The 21,861-nt window shown below is 45.4% G+C and overlaps 2 protein-coding genes across 3 annotated transcripts in view; one reads left to right on the forward strand and one right to left on the reverse strand.

Moving 5' to 3' along the window:
- MCM9 (minichromosome maintenance 9 homologous recombination repair factor) overlaps window positions 1-21,861 on the reverse strand; it is a 101,093-nt gene that overhangs the window by 44,838 nt on the left and 34,394 nt on the right. The window lies entirely within an intron of this gene.
- The window catches only part of ASF1A (anti-silencing function 1A histone chaperone), a 36,789-nt gene continuing 22,335 nt past the window's right edge, over window positions 7,408-21,861 (forward strand). The window contains exons 1-2 of the mRNA XM_077289540.1: window positions 7,408-7,663; window positions 16,836-16,951. Of these exons, the coding sequence (XP_077145655.1) occupies window positions 7,555-7,663; window positions 16,836-16,951 (225 nt within the window). The 5' untranslated portion in view covers window positions 7,408-7,554. The remainder of the gene's footprint in view (window positions 7,664-16,835; window positions 16,952-21,861) is intronic.

Below are 21,861 nucleotides of genomic sequence, written 5' to 3' on the forward strand. Positions count from 1 at the left end.
AAAGTCGAGAATGGCGCCCCCGCTCGTACGATGGCTCACCCTAGTCTCCTGGTTTATCCCTATAAGGGATAGAGTGAGAAATAGAACGCCAGGTGGCTGTAGGCAACTTGTAGGTATATAATAATATGTGTGGTGCCTTTTACATAGCGTCTCAGGCCCTCCCCTCCAATGTGCTGTAAGATCCAAGGATAGAGATATACATATACCACATGTAATGGGGAGATACACATCCGGAAAAACCTAAATCACAATGGACACCAGAAAAAGCGTGTACAAGCTAAGCACGCCACTCAGAAAAATACTGACCCAGCTGACCATAAAAAATTTTTTTATATATCACATAGATGATCGCATGATCCCATAAACGCCTGGAACAGATAGTTTGCAGATACCAATAAGATCAAGTTGAATCAATACATAAATGTACAGTGATGTTGTACTCATCTGTAATATACTGCAAATCGTCCAGACATCCAGTCCTATATTTCTTTGTAGCCATCTATGCTGCCATATGTCTATTTAGTCTCTCCTGATGAACCCAACCATGTGGGGGAAACGCGTCGAGAGGAGCGGTGAGGTATTTCTCGCCGTGTAGCTATCCATATGAGCCAGGATGTCTGGACGATTTGCAGTATATTACAGATGAGTACAACATCACTGTACATTTATGTATTGATTCAACTTGATCTTATTGGTATCTGCAAACTATCTGTTCCAGGCGTTTATGGGATCATGCGATCATCTATGTGATATATAAAAAATTTTTTTATGGTCAGCTGGGTCAGTATTTTTCTGAGTGGCGTGCTTAGCTTGTACACGCTTTTTCTGGTGTCCATTGTGATTTAGGTTTTTCCGGATGTGTATCTCCCCATTACATGTGGTATATGTATATCTCTATCCTTGGATCTTACAGCACATTGGAGGGGAGGGCCTGAGACGCTATGTAAAAGGCACCACACATATTATTATATACCTACAAGTTGCCTACAGCCACCTGGCGTTCTATTTCTCACTCTATCCCTTATAGGGATAAACCAGGAGACTAGGGTGAGCCATCGTACGAGCGGGGGCGCCATTCTCGACTTTCTTAAGGGTGCCAACCTCCGCATCTAGGTAGATGTATCTCTAGGGCCAATACATAGCCTATAGGGACACTTTGTGTTTATCTATACACCCTTATAAGTCAGTAGTGTATATCACATTTTCTGTCATATTTTCAAATCCTGCATTTTTTGTGTTTAAAGGGCAATCGGGGGTTTTTTTTTTACCCCTGCTCGTTCATCTTAGCTGACCTATTTGTATAGGGCGTTATTTATCTTATTTGTTTGTGTGCTTTTAGGTATATTCAATAAATTATTATAGTTTTATCGCTGAATAAAGTCCAGAACTTTATTTGGTCGTCCGATCGCCGTGTATTGTTGTGTTTGAAAGCAAAAGCAACGATACCAGCGATGTTTTACACTGGTAACCAGGGTAAACATCGGGTTACCAAGCGCAGGGCCGCGCTTAGTAACCCGATGTTTACCCTGGTTACCAGCGTAAAAGTAAAAAAACCAAACAGTACATACTCACCTGCGCGTCCCCCAGCGTCTGCTTCCTGACACTTACTGAGCGCCGGCCCTAAAGTGAAAGTGAAAGCACAGCGGTGACGTCACCGCTCTGCTGTTAGGGCCGGAGCTCAGTCAGTGTCAGGAAGCAGACGCTGGGGGACGCGCAGGTGAGTATGTACTGTTTGTTTTTTTTACTTTTACGCTGGTAACCAGGGTAAACATCGGGTTACTAAGCGCGGTCCTGCGCTTAGCAACCCGATGTTTACCCTGGTTACCCGGGGACCTCGGCATCGTTGGTCGCTGGAGAGCGGTCTGTGTGACAGCTCTCCAGCGACCAAACAGCGACGCTGCAGCGATCGGCATCGTTGTCGCTATCGCTGCAGCGTCGCTTCGTGTGAAGGTACCTTAAGTCTTTCAGTCCAAGAATCTGTCAAAAGGCATGTTTTTGTGTGGTAAGCAGACGTGTATTGACACCAACTTAGGGTACATATAGCGTTTTGTTCACATTACACTGCATTTTTTTTTTGGGGGGGGGTGATAAAACTCAATCCAGGCATTTTAATTTTTCTTATCTTTAGCATATGGGATTATGTTATATATTGATAATTTTGATAGACCAGACTTTTACAGTTGTGCTGATACCAAATAAAAAATAAAGTTTTTCTAACTTTTTGCACAACTGGAAATTAAGAAAAATGTTTTACCACTTTTTTACTCCGTTCACAGCCATTTCTGCCAACTCTTTAACAAGTGGGTGGTGACGACCGAGCTCATCCAACAAGTTCACTATAATTAATGCCACAAAAGTGGGATAAATTACAACAGAATTAACTGTAGTACTACCTTTCTGGAGGAGGGAAATTAACTAAGAAACAGATGGACAGAGAATTTGGAGTATATTATTCCAGCACACACATGATTTCACAACCTGCAGTCTACGTTAGCACGACCTTCACATGAGAGCATTGTCAAATGTGCAGTCAACCCCATACGGTCCCCACCACAGCACTAGAGCTGGAATGGAACAAGCCCCCGAAACCCTAAAAAAGCACGAACGGCGATAGTCCACATTAACAGCTCATGGTAGTGCTTGTCCTTCATTTATTTTTGCAATGAGTAGTCCGCACGCTATTGTATAAATGTGTCGGTAGACCGCACACTACAGAGGCACATACATACAAGTATCACATTCGACTACTTAATGTACTGGATAAATAATGGATCAGGATAAGGTGCAGCAGATACAAAGAGGTGAAAGCATTAAGTCCCAGGATTAGTGTTAGGCCCGCACGTGACCTACCGTGTTTCCCCGATAGTAAGACAGCGTCCTACATTCTTTTACCACTCAAAAGTCCCACTATGTCTTACTTTTGGGGGGGTGTCTTACACTGGAAAAAAAACCTGTGTGGTCGCTGGAGAGCTGTCACACAGACAGCTCTCCAGCGACCAACTATGCGAAGTCCCCTGGTAACCAGGGTAAACATCGGGTTACTAAGCCTTTTGTTTTTTTTACTTTTACAATGGTAACCAGGGTAAATATCGGGTTACTAAGCGCGGCCCTGCGCTTAGTAACCCGATATTTACCCTGGTTACAAGTGAACACATCGCTGGATCGGCGTCACACACGCCGATCCAGCGATGGACAGCGGGTGATCAGCGACGAAATAAAGTTCTGGACTTCTAGCTCCGACCAGCGATATCACAGCGGGATCCAGATCGCTGCTGCGTGTCAAACACAACGAGATCGCTATCCAGGACGCTGCAACATCACGGATCGTCGTCGTTCTCGCTGCAAAGGCGCTTAGTGTGAAGGTACCTTTAGTAAGAGCATTGAAGACGGGTCGTGGCTGGGTCTTCCAGCATGACAATGACATAAAAAAACAAACAAACAAAAAAAAACCACACAGCCAGGGCAACTAAGGCATGGCTCCGTAAGAAGCATTTCAAGGTCCTGTAGTGGCCTAGCCAGTGTCCAGACCTGAACCCAATAGAAAATCTTTGGAGGGAGCTGAAACTCAATGTTGCCCGCTAACAGCCCCGAAATCTGAAAGATCTGGAGGAGATCGGTATAGAGATGTGGGCCAAAATCCCTGCTGCAGTGGGTGTAAACTTGGTCAAGAACTACAGGAAACTTCTCACCTCTGTAATTGCAAACAAAGGTTTCTGTACGAACTATTAAGTTCTGTTTTTCTACTGTATCAAATACTTATTTCATGTCATAAAAGGCAAATAAATTATGTAAGAATCAAAAAAAACTCCAGAAAACCATTGTAAGATTCTGTCTCTCACAGTTGAAGTATACCTAAGAAGAAAAAAAATTAGACCTCTCCATTCTTTAATCAATACCCAAAGACCGAAAGGAAGCATGAAGCAGCAAATAGATTAAAAAAAAAAAAAAAAAAAAAAAAGTTTACTTTATTAAATAGACAAGAAACATATTTAAAACCATGTATAAAAAAAATTAGGAACAAACCCCCATCTACCCAGGTTGTTCAGATGAGTACCTTTCATTGTTCCTTTGCTATTTTGACATGTATGGCTCATCTACCTGCTTCACTCACAATTCCTATTAGGCTGGTCAGATTTTTTGACCTGTACATAGTTACCTAATAATAATAATAATAATAATAATAATTTTACCTTGGACTCCATCCTTTACAACATTTCCACATTTATTGTGGATTACCCCCTGCTTACTTTCGTTACTTGGAGTGGTTTGGTACTAGCAGAGGTGATCTACTCTGACACTTCTTTGTATTTACTCATGCCTTTATGAAGTTTTTGTGTGGTTCTCCAAATTGGTTTTGTATTTGATATGCACAGGGCTATGTTGCTCCATATTCTTTTTTTCTATGAGGTTATGACTGACAGTCTGTTTTTCTCCACTTTAGGAGTTATTATGGGACAAACAGTAATTATTATTTTGGGCATGACTAGAGATGGGCATACACCTGGATGTTCGGGTCCAGCGGCTTTGGAAAAACTGTTGAAAACTGTGTATCCACCAGGCATGGATTACGGCGTGGAACAGAACGACAGATATGTGGGCGATATGGTTGTTCTTTTATTTTTGTTTTATTACAGAAGACGAGAAATTCAGTGGAATTAGGTGAGTAGAACTGTGTTTGTTATTTTAAAGTAAAACTGTGTTTTGTTTTATTTCTAATAAAGGACTTTATTCTGGTTGTGTCTTTATTTACCATGTAACTATAGGATTAGTAATGGAAAGGTGTCTAATATACACCTCCCTTCTTTTCTTGATAACTAGCCTTGCTGAAGATGACAGCTGATGTTTGCAGTCCCCAGCTGTGAGTTTTTCCTGGCTGGTTATCAAAAAATACAAGGGAACCCATTCTTTTTTTTTAATTTATTTACAGCACAGGACCCGGCTAATGAATACTCTCATCTGCCACTCCTGCTCTCAGGCCATGTGCACACGTTCAGTATTTTTCGCGTTTTTTCGCTATAAAAACATGATAAAAACGCGAAAAAAACGCTTACATATGCCTCCCATTATTTTAAGTGTATTCCGCATTTCTTGTGCAAATGTTGCATTTTTTTCCGTGAAAAAATCGCATCTCGGAAAAAAAAGCAACATGTTCATTAAATTTGCGGAATTGCGGGGATTCTGCACACCTAGGAATGCATTGATCTGCTTACTTCCCGCACGGGGCTGTGCCCACCATGCGGGAAGTAAGCAGATCATGTGCGGTTGGTACCCAGGGTGGAGGAGAGGAGACTCTCCTCCATGGACTGGGCACCATATATTTGGTAAAAAAAAAAAAAAAAAGAATTAAAATAATAAATAGTCATATACTCACCTTCGATGGCCCTGGAGTGTTCCCGCCTCTCAGCGGTGCATGCTGCCACTTCCATTCCTATAGCTGGTGTGTGTGAAGGACCTGCGATGACGTCGCAGCCACGTGACCGCGACGTCATCGAAGGTCCTGCACACACACCATCTATAGGAACGGAAGCCGCTGAGGAGATCAGATGTTTGCGGAAGGTGAGTATAACCATTTTTTTTTTATTATTTTTAACATTTTATCTTTTACTATTGATGCTGCATAGGCAGCATCTATAGTAAAAAGTTGGTCACACTTGTCAAACACTATGTTTGACAAGTGTGACCAACCTGTCAATCAGTTTTCCAAGCGATGCTACAGATCGCTTGGAAAACTTTAGCATTCTGCAAGCTAATTATGCTTGCAAAATGCTAAAAAAAACGGGAAAAAAACGCAAAAAGAAACATGTGGATTTCTTGCAGAAAATTTCCGGTTTTCTTCAGGAAATTTCTGCAAGAAATCCTGACGTGTGCACATACCCTCAGTGTTATTAGCGGCAGCAGGTGTTGGATGATGGGAGCTGTAGTTTCATCAGCTGACACCAGTGACCGGAGGTAAACTTTATACCTCCGATCACATCTGTGCGCTCAGGTCGTCTTTTGACAGTGTGGAAACCGCGGCTCTCTGACCGGCGGGGAGGATTTCACTGCAGATCAGAAGCGTTGTTTACCACACTGTCATGCACATTACAGCGCAACAGACACCCGGTGTTCGGGCAGTCGAACCCAAACAGTAACACGGACTTCCTGGTGAACTCTGTGCCCGAATAGTAGGTGGTCAGTACGGACTTTACTGTTCGGGTTCGCCCATCTCTAGACATGATCGTATAGCTGTAACCCTTTAGATTTGCTTTACATTTTTATAATCTTTAGGAACCCATATTCCTTCTGAATGGTGTATATTTCCATCACCACAGTGCATAGACATCTACCTCTGGGGGTTTATAAACTACTACTTTGGAATTAGCATATGATACCGTGACTACTCCGAGGACCTAACTCTGTGTTTGGGGTCTTTTTACCTTTTTATGCATGGTTTTAAATATATGTTTCTTGTGTATTTAATAAAGTAAACTTTTTTTTACTTCATTGCTGCTTCATGCTTTCCTTTTGATCTTTGGATCTTGCTTATGGTGGAAGTGTGGCCCATATAGTCTGTGTTTTGCTTGGATTTACCTCTCCATTCTTTGTAGGTGAGAAAATGTGAAAAATCAGCAGTGTATCAAATACTTATGTCCCCCACTGTAACCAGTGGGTATTCCTGTGCAGGCATTATTATATTTTGCACAGTATTGTGTATGCCCAGCATTAGGAAGGTGGCAGCACTGGACAATGGTGCCATGCACTGTTCCCATAGGCATCCCATCTTCCATGAAACGCTGCTGCATGCATCTAGTGGCATGGGAGATTATAGAGCGATACTAGGCTCCTCCATGAATCCCGGTAATCGGCCTGGATGATGGGGCCGGCGTGTCGCTTCATGTAACATGATAATCATGGATGAGTAATCGCTCAGGGGTGGTGATTAGTGACAAAGGCAAACAGAGAGTTAATAAGGCACCGCCGACTACTAGATATGTTCAGAGTTGGGCATTTATCCGGTTATAAGTAAAATAAGACTCCATGTCCCCTCCAGTGGAGACCAGCAGCCTCCTCACACATCAGTATATATTCTCCTAGGCTTCACCCCAGGTGAAATCACATGGAAACCAATGGGAGTCACTCCTTCCAGTAATGAACCCTTGGCTGTGAGGAGCACGGTGGCAGTGAGCAGGCATGTAGGTGCTGGCTGAGCTGCCGGCCATGTACGGGGGGCCGGCTGCGCTGCGGCCGGAGAGCAGCATGTGACCAGGACACCGACAGCCGCTGCTCCTGACGGCTGCGCGTGGTGGGCCGCCCGCCAGGGGGCGCCGCAGAGAAACCTTCCCAGCTCCACTGCTCACGAGGAGCCCGTCTTTTCCCTTCGTGCAGCTTTTAGCGTCAGGGGAGGGCTCGGGAGCAGCCAATCCGCGCGCACGCTGTTATAGCAACAGAGCAGAATGTGCCGGAGTGAAGTGAGCAGGGAAAACTAGGAAATTGTACCGAGTCCATGGAGTGAGCCCGAGTGCGGGCTGCTGCACACCAGTGTCTGCGGAGCAGTGCCAGGGCCGGCCCCGAGATATGGCAAAGGTCCAGGTCAACAACGTAGTGGTGCTGGACAACCCCTCGCCCTTCTATAACCCTTTCCAGTTTGAAATCACCTTTGAATGCATAGAGGACCTCTCGGAAGGTGAGTGGGCCGGCGCGCGAGGGGTTACACGGCAGGGTGCTGGCCGGCATGCCAACTTGTGTGCATGGGAATGCGGGCAGCACGGGCAAAGTTTCAGCTGTGACGAGGTGCCATGGTGGCAGCCATGATGTGAGACGGCGGCATACACAGGAAGAGCTCCCCGACCCTGCTGTGCCCCCGCCTGTGCCCGGGCATACTGGGGTATAGGTGTGTGGGGTTACAGATCTGTGTATATAAAGCGCACACATTATATATACACACATGTATGTGTGACTACATGTACACAGTATGTACTAACCACCACAGAGCTCCCCGACCCTGCTGTGCCCGGGCATACTGGGGTATAGGTGTGTGGGGTTACAGATCTGTGTATATAAAGCGCACACATTATATACACACATGTATGTGTGACTTATACATGTACACAGTATGTACTAACCACCACAGAGCTCCCCGACCCTGCTGTGCCCCCGCCTGTGCCCGGGCATACTGAGGTATAGGTGTGTGGGATTACAGATCTGTGTAGCGCACACATTACATATACACATGTATGTGACTTATACATATACACAGTATGTACTAATCACCACAGAGCTCCCCGACCCTGCTGTGCCCCCGCCTGTGCCCGGGCATACTGAGGTATATGTGTGTGGGATTACAGATCTGTGTATATAAAGTGCACACATTATATATACACACACATGTATATGTGACTTATACATGTACACAGTATGTACTAATCACCACAGAGCTCCCCGACCCTGCTGTGCCCCCGCCTGTGCCCGGGCAAACTGGGGTATAGGTGTGTGGGATTACAGATCTGTGTATATAAAGCACACACATTATATATACACATGTATGTGTGACTTATACATGTACACAGTATGTACTAACCACCACAGAGCTCCCCGACCCTGCTGTGCCCGGGCATACTGGGGTATAGGTGTGTGGGATTACAGATCTGTGTATATAAAGCGCACACATTATATATACACACGTATGTGACTTATACATGTACACAGTATGTACTAACCACCACAGAGCTCCCCGACCCTGCTGTGCCCCCGCCTGTGCCCGGGCATACTGGGGTATAGGTGTGTGGGATTACAGATCTGTGTGTATAAAGCGCACACATTATATATACACACACATGTATGTGTGACTTATACATGTACACAGTATGTACTAATCACCACAGAGCTCCCCGACCCTGCTGTGCCCCCGCCTGTGCCCGGGCATACTGAGGTATAGGTGTGTGGGGTTACAGATCTGTGTATATAAAGCGCACACATTATATATACACACATGTATGTGTGACTTATACATGTACACAGTATGTACTAACCACCACAGAGCTCCCCGACCCTGCTGTGCCCGGGCATACTGGGGTATAGGTGTGTGGGGTTACAGATCTGTGTATATAAAGCGCACACATTATATACACACATGTATGTGTGACTTATACATGTACACAGTATGTACTAACCACCACAGAGCTCCCCGACCCTGCTGTGCCCCCGCCTGTGCCCGGGCATACTGAGGTATAGGTGTGTGGGATTACAGATCTGTGTAGCGCACACATTACATATACACATGTATGTGACTTATACATATACACAGTATGTACTAATCACCACAGAGCTCCCCGACCCTGCTGTGCCCCCGCCTGTGCCCGGGCATACTGAGGTATATGTGTGTGGGATTACAGATCTGTGTATATAAAGCGCACACATTATATATACACACACATGTATATGTGACTTATACATGTACACAGTATGTACTAATCACCACAGAGCTCCCCGACCCTGCTGTGCCCCCGCCTGTGCCCGGGCAAACTGGGGTATAGGTGTGTGGGATTACAGATCTGTGTATATAAAGCACACACATTATATATACACATGTATGTGTGACTTATACATGTACACAGTATGTACTAACCACCACAGAGCTCCCCGACCCTGCTGTGCCCGGGCATACTGGGGTATAGGTGTGTGGGATTACAGATCTGTGTATATAAAGCGCACACATTATATATACACACGTATGTGACTTATACATGTACACAGTATGTACTAACCACCACAGAGCTCCCCGACCCTGCTGTGCCCCCGCCTGTGCCCGGGCATACTGGGGTATAGGTGTGTGGGATTACAGATCTGTGTGTATAAAGCGCACACATTATATATACACACACATGTATGTGTGACTTATACATGTACACAGTATGTACTAATCACCACAGAGCTCCCCGACCCTGCTGTGCCCCCGCCTGTGCCCGGGCATACTGAGGTATAGGTGTGTGGGGTTACAGATCTGTGTATATAAAGCGCACACATTATATATACACACATGTATGTGTGACTTATACATGTACACAGTATGTACTAACCACCACAGAGCTCCCCGACCCTGCTGTGCCCCCGCCTGTGCCCGGGCATACTGGGGTATAGGTGTGTGGGGTTACAGATCTGTGTATATAAAGCGCACACATTATATATACACAAGTATGTGTGACTTATACATGTACACAGTATGTACTAATCACCACAGAACTCCCCGACCCTGCTGTGCCCCCGCCTGTGCCCGGGCATACTGGGGTATAGGTGTGTGGGATTACAGATCTGTGTGTATAAAGCGCACACATTATATATACACACACATGTATGTGTGACTTATACATGTACACAGTATGTACTAATCACCACAGAGCTCCCCGACCCTGCTGTGCCCCCGCCTGTGCCCGGGCATACTGAGGTATAGGTGTGTGGGGTTACAGATCTGTGTATATAAAGCGCACACATTATATATACACACATGTATGTGTGACTTATACATGTACACAGTATGTACTAACCACCACAGAGCTCCCCGACCCTGCTGTGCCCCCGCCTGTGCCCGGGCATACTGGGGTATAGGTGTGTGGGGTTACAGATCTGTGTATATAAAGCGCACACATTATATATACACAAGTATGTGTGACTTATACATGTACACAGTATGTACTAATCACCACAGAACTCCCCGACCCTGCTGTGCCCCCGCCTGTGCCCGGGCATACTGAGGTATAGGTGTGTGGGATTACAGATCTGTGTAGCGCACACATTACATATACACATGTATGTGACTTATACATATACACAGTATGTACTAATCACCACAGAGCTCCCCGACCCTGCTGTGCCCCCGCCTGTGCCCGGGCATACTGAGGTATATGTGTGTGGGATTACAGATCTGTGTATATAAAGCGCACACATTATATATACACACACACATGTATATGTGACTTATACATGTACACAGTATGTACTAATCACCACAGAGCTCCCCGACCCTGCTGTGCCCCCGCCTGTGCCCGGGCAAACTGGGGTATAGGTGTGTGGGATTACAGATCTGTGTATATAAAGCACACACATTATATATACACATGTATGTGTGACTTATACATGTACACAGTATGTACTAACCACCACAGAGCTCCCCGACCCTGCTGTGCCCGGGCATACTGGGGTATAGGTGTGTGGGATTACAGATCTGTGTATATAAAGCGCACACATTATATATACACACGTATGTGACTTATACATGTACACAGTATGTACTAACCACCACAGAGCTCCCCGACCCTGCTGTGCCCCCGCCTGTGCCCGGGCATACTGGGGTATAGGTGTGTGGGATTACAGATCTGTGTGTATAAAGCGCACACATTATATATACACATGTATGTGTGACTTATACATGTACACAGTATGTACTAATCACCACAGAGCTCCCCGACCCTGCTGTGCCCCCGCCTGTGCCCGGGCATACTGAGGTATAGGTGTGTGGGGTTACAGATCTGTGTATATAAAGCGCACACATTATATATACACAAGTATGTGTGACTTATACATGTACACAGTATGTACTAACCACCACAGAGCTCCCCGACCCTGCTGTGCCCCCGCCTGTGCCCGGGCATACTGGGGTATAGGTGTGTGGGGTTACAGATCTGTGTATATAAAGCGCACACATTATATATACACAAGTATGTGTGACTTATACATGTACACAGTATGTACTAATCACCACAGAACTCCCCGACCCTGCTGTGCCCCCGCCTGTGCCCGGGCATACTGAGGTATAGGTGTGTGGGATTACAGATCTGTGTAGCGCACACATTACATATACACATGTATGTGACTTATACATATACACAGTATGTACTAATCACCACAGAGCTCCCCGACCCTGCTGTGCCCCCGCCTGTGCCCGGGCATACTGAGGTATATGTGTGTGGGATTACAGATCTGTGTATATAAAGCGCACACATTATATATACACACACATGTATATGTGACTTATACATGTACACAGTATGTACTAATCACCACAGAGCTCCCCGACCCTGCTGTGCCCCCGCCTGTGCCCGGGCAAACTGGGGTATAGGTGTGTGGGATTACAGATCTGTGTATATAAAGCACACACATTATATATACACATGTATGTGTGACTTATACATGTACACAGTATGTACTAACCACCACAGAGCTCCCCGACCCTGCTGTGCCCGGGCATACTGGGGTATAGGTGTGTGGGATTACAGATCTGTGTATATAAAGCGCACACATTATATATACACACGTATGTGACTTATACATGTACACAGTATGTACTAACCACCACAGAGCTCCCCGACCCTGCTGTGCCCCCGCCTGTGCCCGGGCATACTGGGGTATAGGTGTGTGGGATTACAGATCAGTGTGTATAAAGCGCACACATTATATATACACATGTATGTGTGACTTATACATGTACACAGTATGTACTAATCACCACAGAGCTCCCCGACCCTGCTGTGCCCCCGCCTGTGCCCGGGCATACTGAGGTATAGGTGTGTGGGGTTACAGATCTGTGTATATAAAGCGCACACATTATATATACACACATGTATGTGTGACTTATACATGTACACAGTATGTACTAACCACCACAGAGCTCCCCGACCCTGCTGTGCCCCCGCCTGTGCCCGGGCATACTGGGGTATAGGTGTGTGGGGTTACAGATCTGTGTATATAAAGCGCACACATTATATATACACAAGTATGTGTGACTTATACATGTACACAGTATGTACTAATCACCACAGAACTCCCCGACCCTGCTGTGCCCCCGCCTGTGCCCGGGCATACTGAGGTATAGGTGTGTGGGATTACAGATCTGTGTAGCGCACACATTACATATACACATGTATGTGACTTATACATATACACAGTATGTACTAATCACCACAGAGCTCCCCGACCCTGCTGTGCCCCCGCCTGTGCCCGGGCATACTGAGGTATATGTGTGTGGGATTACAGATCTGTGTATATAAAGCGCACACATTATATATACACACACACATGTATATGTGACTTATACATGTACACAGTATGTACTAACCACCACAGAGCTCCCCGACCCTGCTGTGCCCCCGCCTGTGCCCGGGCATACTGGGGTATAGGTGTGTGGGATTACAGATCTGTGTGTATAAAGCGCACACATTATATATACACATGTATGTGTGACTTATACATGTACACAGTATGTACTAATCACCACAGAGCTCCCCGACCCTGCTGTGCCCCCGCCTGTGCCCGGGCATACTGAGGTATAGGTGTGTGGGGTTACAGATCTGTGTATATAAAGCGCACACATTATATATACACACATGTATGTGTGACTTATACATGTACACAGTATGTACTAACCACCACAGAGCTCCCCGACCCTGCTGTGCCCCCGCCTGTGCCCGGGCATACTGGGGTATAGGTGTGTGGGGTTACAGATCTGTGTATATAAAGCGCACACATTATATATACACAAGTATGTGTGACTTATACATGTACACAGTATGTACTAATCACCACAGAACTCCCCGACCCTGCTGTGCCCCCGCCTGTGCCCGGGCATACTGAGGTATAGGTGTGTGGGATTACAGATCTGTGTAGCGCACACATTACATATACACATGTATGTGACTTATACATATACACAGTATGTACTAATCACCACAGAGCTCCCCGACCCTGCTGTGCCCCCGCCTGTGCCCGGGCATACTGAGGTATATGTGTGTGGGATTACAGATCTGTGTATATAAAGCGCACACATTATATATACACACACATGTATATGTGACTTATACATGTACACAGTATGTACTAATCACCACAGAGCTCCCCGACCCTGCTGTGCCCCCGCCTGTGCCCGGGCAAACTGGGGTATAGGTGTGTGGGATTACAGATCTGTGTATATAAAGCACACACATTATATATACACATGTATGTGTGACTTATACATGTACACAGTATGTACTAACCACCACAGAGCTCCCCGACCCTGCTGTGCCCGGGCATACTGGGGTATAGGTGTGTGGGATTACAGATCTGTGTATATAAAGCGCACACATTATATATACACACGTATGTGACTTATACATGTACACAGTATGTACTAACCACCACAGAGCTCCCCGACCCTGCTGTGCCCCCGCCTGTGCCCGGGCATACTGGGGTATAGGTGTGTGGGATTACAGATCTGTGTGTATAAAGCGCACACATTATATATACACACACATGTATGTGTGACTTATACATGTACACAGTATGTACTAATCACCACAGAGCTCCCCGACCCTGCTGTGCCCCCGCCTGTGCCCGGGCATACTGAGGTATAGGTGTGTGGGGTTACAGATCTGTGTATATAAAGCGCACACATTATATATACACACATGTATGTGTGACTTATACATGTACACAGTATGTACTAACCACCACAGAGCTCCCCGACCCTGCTGTGCCCCCGCCTGTGCCCGGGCATACTGGGGTATAGGTGTGTGGGGTTACAGATCTGTGTATATAAAGCGCACACATTATATATATATACACACATGTATGTGTGACTTATACATGTACACAGTATGTACTAACCACCACAGAGCTCCCCGACCCTGCTGTGCCCCCGCCTGTGCCCGGGCATACTGGGGTATAGGTGTGTGGGATTACAGATCTGTGTGTATAAAGCGCACACATTATATATATACACACACATGTATGTGTGACTTATACATGTACACAGTATGTACTTATCCCCCACAGAGCTCCCCGACCCTGCTGTGCCCCCGCCTGTGCCCGGGCATACTGGGGTATAGGTGTGTGGGGTTACAGATCTGTGTATATAAAGCGCACACATTATATATACACACGTATGTGACTTATACATGTACACAGTATGTACTAATCACCACAGAGCTCCCTGACCCTGCTGTGCCCCCGCCTGTGCCCGGGCATACTGAGGTATAGGTATGTGGGATTACAGATCTGTGTGTATAAAGTGCACACATTATATATACACACACATGTATGTGTGACTTATACATGTACACAGTATGTACTAACCACCACAGAGCTCCCTGACCCTGCTGTGCCCCCGCCTGTGCCCGGGCATACTGAGGTATAGGTGTGTGGGATTACAGATCTGTGTGTATAAAGCGCACACATTATATATACACACACATGTATGTGTGACTTATACATGTACACAGTATGTACTAATCACCACAGAGCTCCCCGACCCTGCTGTGCCCGGGCATACTGAGGTATAGGTGTGTGGGATTACAGATCTGTGTGTATAAAGCGCACACATTATATATACTCACGTATATGTGACTTATACATGTACACAGTATGTACTAACCACCGGAGCTCCCCGACCCTGCTGTGCCCCCGCCTGTGCCCGGGCATACTGGGGTATAGGTGTGTGAGATTACAGATCTGTGTGTATAAAGCACACACATTATATATACACACACACATGTATGTGTGAGTTGTACATGTACACAGTATGTACTAACCACCAGAGCTCCCCGACCCTGCTGTGCCCCCGCCTGTGCCCGGGCATACTGGGGTATAGGTGTGTGGGATTACAGATCTGTGTGTATAAAGCACACACATTATATACATACACACACACACAAACACGTATGTGTGACCTATACATGTACACAGTATGGTCTAACCACAGTCCCAGCTGGGGTATAGGTGTGTGGGATTACAGATCTGTGTATATAAAGCACACACATTATACACACACACACACACACACACACACACACACACACACACACACACACACGTGTTACTTAGTGACATAGTATGTACTTATCCACAGAGTCCTACCTGACCCTGCTATGCCCCCGCCTGTGCCCAGTCATCAGTCCTGATAGTGGGGTATAGGTGTGTGGGAATTACAAGTCTGTGTGTATAAAGCACACACATTATATAAAATGTGTGTGTGTGTGTGTGTGTGTGTGTGTCTTATACATGTACACAGTATGGTGGTTTAACCACAGAGCTCCCTGACCCCGCTGTGCCCCCGCCTGTTCATGGTCATCAGATCGCATACTGGGGTATAAGGTTATGTGCACACGTTCAGGATTTTTCACGTTTTTCGTCAGTTTTCCGTGGAAAAAGCACTTAAAAAAAAAGCATACATAAGCATCCCATCATTTTTAATGCATTCTGCAATTTTTGTGCACATGATGCTTTTTTTCCACGAAAAAAACACAGCATGTTCATTAATTTTTGCCGCTATTTAATGCATTGGGAAGCTCCGGAAAAAAAAAAACAAAACAAAAAAAAAAAACGAAAAAAAAAACGCATGCTGATTTCTTGCAGAAAATGTCCGGTTTTGTTCAGGAAATTTCTGCAAGAAATCCTGACGTGTGCACATAGCCTAACTATGTGGGAATTATAAATCTGTATGCATAATTACACACACACATTATATGTGTGCGATTTATAAAAAAAAAAACCTCGTTATAAATGCACTATGTTCTAACAAGCACAGAAAACAGACCTCAGCTCCCTGAGCCTGTTGTGCCACCAGCTGTGCCCAGTTATCAGTCCACACAATGGGATATAGGTGTGTGACAACATCCATTTAATATCCTTCTCACTACAGTCATGTAGTAAGGAACAAGAAGGTTGGGACCCCCATTCTGCCGATCTGTAAAACCCCTATATAGTATATATATAAAAAAAAAAAAAACAACACATGCAGAATTATTGAAGTTAGTCCAGATGTAACATTTTCTTACAACCACATTTCTATCCAATGTTACACTTTCTTTCCGTGTGACTGTCTTCTTTAGATTTGGAATGGAAAATAATATACGTGGGCTCTGCTGAAAGTGAAGAATACGACCAAGTGCTGGATTCTGTGCTAGTTGGCCCTGTACCCGCTGGACGGCACATGTTTGTATTTCAGGTGAGATTACATGGATTAAATACAGAAATCTTTTTTCTCTATAAAACAGGATCATAAGATCATCATTGTAGTTTTGCAAAATGAGCAGCTGCCAGTAGACCGTGCTATATAATATGATGACTGCAATATAATAATAAGATACAAATTTTGATGGGAGGAGTGCTTCCTTTTTTCCCCCCATTTCCAGAGGATAAACACCCGGTCGGTCCACACTTTATTTTCAGCAAGGCTCAGTGGGGGCATCGGGCTTCAGTGCTGGAGTGGTGCAACTAATCTAAGTTCCCTGACCCTACTATTATACTTACCAGCCACTGTGTTCAGCTGTAGCCAGCGCTTCTCCGGTCCCGTGCCACCATATCGTAATCACAACTTCTGGCTGAGGGAAGTCAATGGTAACACTACCAATCGCTCAGTGTAAGGCCGGGGTCACACTAGCGAGGTTTACGGACGTACGAGAGGTGCAAAAACTACGCATTGCACACGGGCCAATGATTCTCTATGGGGCAGCTCCTGTCTGCCGTATATTTTTCAGCCGTATTTTACGAGCATAGAAAATCGCAGCATGCTGCGTTTGTCAGCGTATTGCACAAAAAATCCACCAATGAAAGTCTATGGGGGCGAGAAAAATAGGGATTACACAAGAACCATCAGTGTGACTTGCGAGAAATACGCAGCAGTGTTCTATAGAAAAGCCAGTAATTCAGTGCGGTGTACAGTAAAATCACACTGACAGGTTAGAAAAGAAGATAGAATTAATGTCTACACATAGTATAGGGAGATATATCTACTATATAATTGTCTAAGGGTCACTTCCGTCTTTCTGTCAGGGATATTCATTGGTCGCGGCCTCTGTCTGTCATGGAATCCAAGTCGCTGATTGGTCATGGCAAAACGCCCACGACCATTGCCACGACCAATCAGCGATGGACGCAGTCCGACGGCAACATGGCCGCTCCTTCCTCCCCGCAGTCAGTGCCCCCTCCAGTCAGCGCTCACACAGGGTTAATGGCAGCGCTAATGGACCGCGTTATGCCGCGGTGTAACGCACTCCATTAACGCTGCTATTAACCCTGTGTGACCAACTTTTTTACTATTGAGGCTGCCTATGCAGCTTCAATAGTAAAAAAATCTAATGTTAAAAATAATAATAAAATAAAAAATCATCATATACTCACCTTCCGGCGCCTTTCCCGCTCCTCGGAACGCTCCGGTAGCCGCTCCATGCATTGCAATCTCGCGAGATGATGACGTAGCGGTCTCGCGAGACCACTACGTCATCATCTCGCCAGACCGCAATGCACTCTTCAGACCGGAATGGGAACGCACGAGGAGCATCGGTAACCGCTTCCTGGATCCAGGGGCCAACAGAAGGTGAGTATATAACTATTTTTTATTTTAATTCTTTTTTTTTTTTTTTTTTTTTTAACAGGGATATCATGCCCACATTGCTATATACGTGGGCTGTGCAATATACAACGTGGGCTACGCAATGTACTACGTGGGCTGCGCACTGTACGACGTGGGCTGCGCACTGTACGACGTGGGCTGCGCACTGTACGACGTGGGCGGGCTGTGCACTGTACGACGTGGGCGGGCTGCGCAGTATACTGCGTGGGCTGCGCAATGTACTGCGTGGGCTGCGCAATGTACTGCGTGGGCTGCGCAATGTACTGCGTGGGCTGCGCAATGTACTGCGCAATGTACTGCGTGGGGTGCGCAATGTACTGCGCAATGTACTGCGTGGGCTGCGCAATGTACTGCGTGGGCTGCGCAATGAACTACGTGGGCTGTGCTATACACTACGCATACATATTCTAGAATACCCGATGCGTTAGAATCGGGCCACCATCTAGTATGATACTGATTTGGCTTTTATCCTAAGTCATATTGCACGACTCGATAAAGGGTTGATTGTGACTTGTAGGATCGCTACTTCCAACAGGTGGCGCTATAGAGTTAAGTCCTCTTTTTATCAGAAGAGGCAATTTGCATATATATATGTAAGTGAGACACATTTATATGTATATTTCATACAGCGCTAGATAGCAGAAGAGCCGGTAATTCAATTGCCGGCTGTTGCCATGTCCTTCCCAAACCCAACAGGATATGAGACATGGTTTACATACAGTAAACCTTTTCATATCCTTTTTTTTTTTTTTGCACATTCCTCACTACTAATGTTAGTAGTGTGTGTGTGCAAACTTTGGTGGCTCTAGCTGTTAAAATAAAGGGTTAAATCGCGGAAAAAACTATTGTGGTCTCCCGCGCAATTTTCTCCGCCAGAGTGGGAAAGCCAGTGACTGAGGGCAGATATTAATAGCCTAGAGAGGGACCATAGATATTGCCCCCCCCCCACCCCCCCGGGTAAAAACATCTGCCCCCAGCCACCCCAGAGAAGGCACATCTGGAAGATGCGCCTATTCTGGCACTTAGCCTCTCTCTTCCCACTCCCCTGTAGCGGTGGGATATGGGGTAATAAAGGGTTAATGCCACCTTGCTATTGTAAGGTGACATTAAGCCTGGTTAATAATGGAGAGATGTCAATAAGACACCTATCCATTATTAATCCAATAGTAGTAAATCTATATATATAATTGTCTAAGGGGTACTTCCATCTTTCTGTCGGCAACTTCCGTCACGGAAATCCCGCGCCGCTGATTGGTCTCGCCAGCTGCCTGTCATGGCTGCCGCGACCAATCAGCGACAGGCACAGTCCGATTAGTCCCTCCCTACTCCCCTGCAGTCAGTGCCCGGGACCCGCATACTCCCCACCGGTCACCGCTCACGCAGGGTTAATGCCAGCGGTAACAGACCGCGTTATGCCGCGGGTAACGCACTCCGTTACCGCTGCTATTGTGTGTCCCCAACTTTTTACTATTGATGCTGCCTATGCAGCATCAATAGTAAAAAGATCGAATATTAAAAATAAAAAAACAAAAAACCTGCTATTCTCACCTTCCGTCGTTCGACGACGCACTCGCGCCTGCCGCCATCTTCCGTTCCCAGAGATGCATTGCGAAATTACCCAGAAGACTTAGCAGTCTCGCGAGACAGGTAAGTCATCTGGGTAATTTCGCAATGCATCCTGGGAACGGAAGATGGCGGCAGCCGCGCGTGCATCGCCAGAGCTTCGCTGGATCCCGGCGGGTGAGTATATAACAATTTTTTATTTTAATTTTTTTTTTTAACAGGGATATGGTGCCCACACTGCTGTATACTACGTGGGCTATGTTATATACCGCGTGGCTGCTATATACTACATGGCCAGTGTTAGATACTGCGTGGCCTGTGCTATATACTACGTCGCCTGTGTGCCTGTCTTACATACTGCGTGGCTGCTATATACTGCGTGGGCTGTGCTATATACTGCGTGGGCTGTGCTATATACTACGTGCCCTGTGTTATATACTACATCGCCTGTGTTAGATACTGCGTGGCTGCTATATACTGCGTGGGCTGTGTTATATAGCACGTGGGCTGTGTTATATACTGTTTGAGCTGTGTTATATACTTCGTGGCCACGGTTATATACTGCGTGGCCTGTATTAACGCATCGGGTATTCTACAATATGTATGTATGTATGTATGTATGTATGTATGTATGTATATAGCAGCCACATAGTATATAGCACAGGCCACGTAGTATTTGTCTGCTATATACTACATGGCTCCTACGTACTACGTGGCCTGTGCTATATACTATGTGGCTGCTATATACATACATATTCTAGAATACCCGATGCGTTAGAATCGGGCCACCATCTAGTGGTTAATAAAACACACACACTTTATGAAAAAAGTATTTTAATGAAATAAAGACACATTGTGTTGTAATAGTTTATTATACTCTTAATCCAAATGACGACCCTCACTCTGTAAAAAAAAAGAATAATAAAAAAACAATATCCCATACCTTTCCGGAGCTCTGTAATTTCCCACGATGTTAATCCATCTGAAGGGGTTAAATAATTTTACAAGCAGGAGCACCGCATGTCTAGGTAGCCACGTTCCCCTGCTTCCATTCATTCCCCAGCTTTTACAGGCAGGAGCACAGCTGCATTAGCAGGCTCCTGCTTGTAAAATTATTTAACCCCTTCAGATGAATTTACATCGTGGGACATGACTGAGCGCCGGAAAGGTATGGGATATTGTTGTTTTTTTTATTTTTCCTTTTTTACAGAGCGAGGGTCGTCATTTGGATTGAGAGTATAATAAACTATTACAACACCATGTTTCTTTATTTCATTAAAATACTTTTTTTCAGAATGTGTTTTATTAACCATTTACTACTATTGGATTAATAATGGATAGGTGTCTTATTGACATCTCTCCATTATCAACCAGGCTTAATGTCACCTTACAATAGCAAGGTGGCACTAACCCTTTATTACCCCATATCCCACCGCTACAGGGGAGTGGGAAGAGAGAGGCTAAGTGCCAGAATAGGCGCATCTTCCAGATGTGCCTTTTCTGGGGTGGCTGGGGGCAGATGTTTTTAGCCGGGGGGGCAATATCCATGGTCCCTCTCTAGGCTATTAATATCTGCCCTCAGTCACTGGCTTTCCCACTCTGGCGAAGAAAATCGCGCGGGAGCCCACACCAGTTTTTTCCGCGATTTAACCCTTTAATTTAACAGCTAGAGCCACCAAATTTTGCACACACGCACTACTAACATTAGTAGTGAGGAATATGCAAAAAAAAAAAGGGATATGAAAAGGTTTACTGTATGTAATCCATGTCTCATATCTTGTCGGGTTTGGGAAGGAGATAGCAAAAGCCGGCAATTGAATTACCGGCTTTTCTGCTATTTAGCGCTGTATAAAATATAAATTTATGTGTATATATATATATATATATATATATATATATATATATATATATATATATATATATATATATATATATATATA

Source organism: Ranitomeya variabilis, chromosome 2 (genome assembly GCF_051348905.1).
Source record: "Ranitomeya variabilis isolate aRanVar5 chromosome 2, aRanVar5.hap1, whole genome shotgun sequence".
Classification (NCBI taxonomy): domain Eukaryota; kingdom Metazoa; phylum Chordata; class Amphibia; order Anura; family Dendrobatidae; genus Ranitomeya; species Ranitomeya variabilis.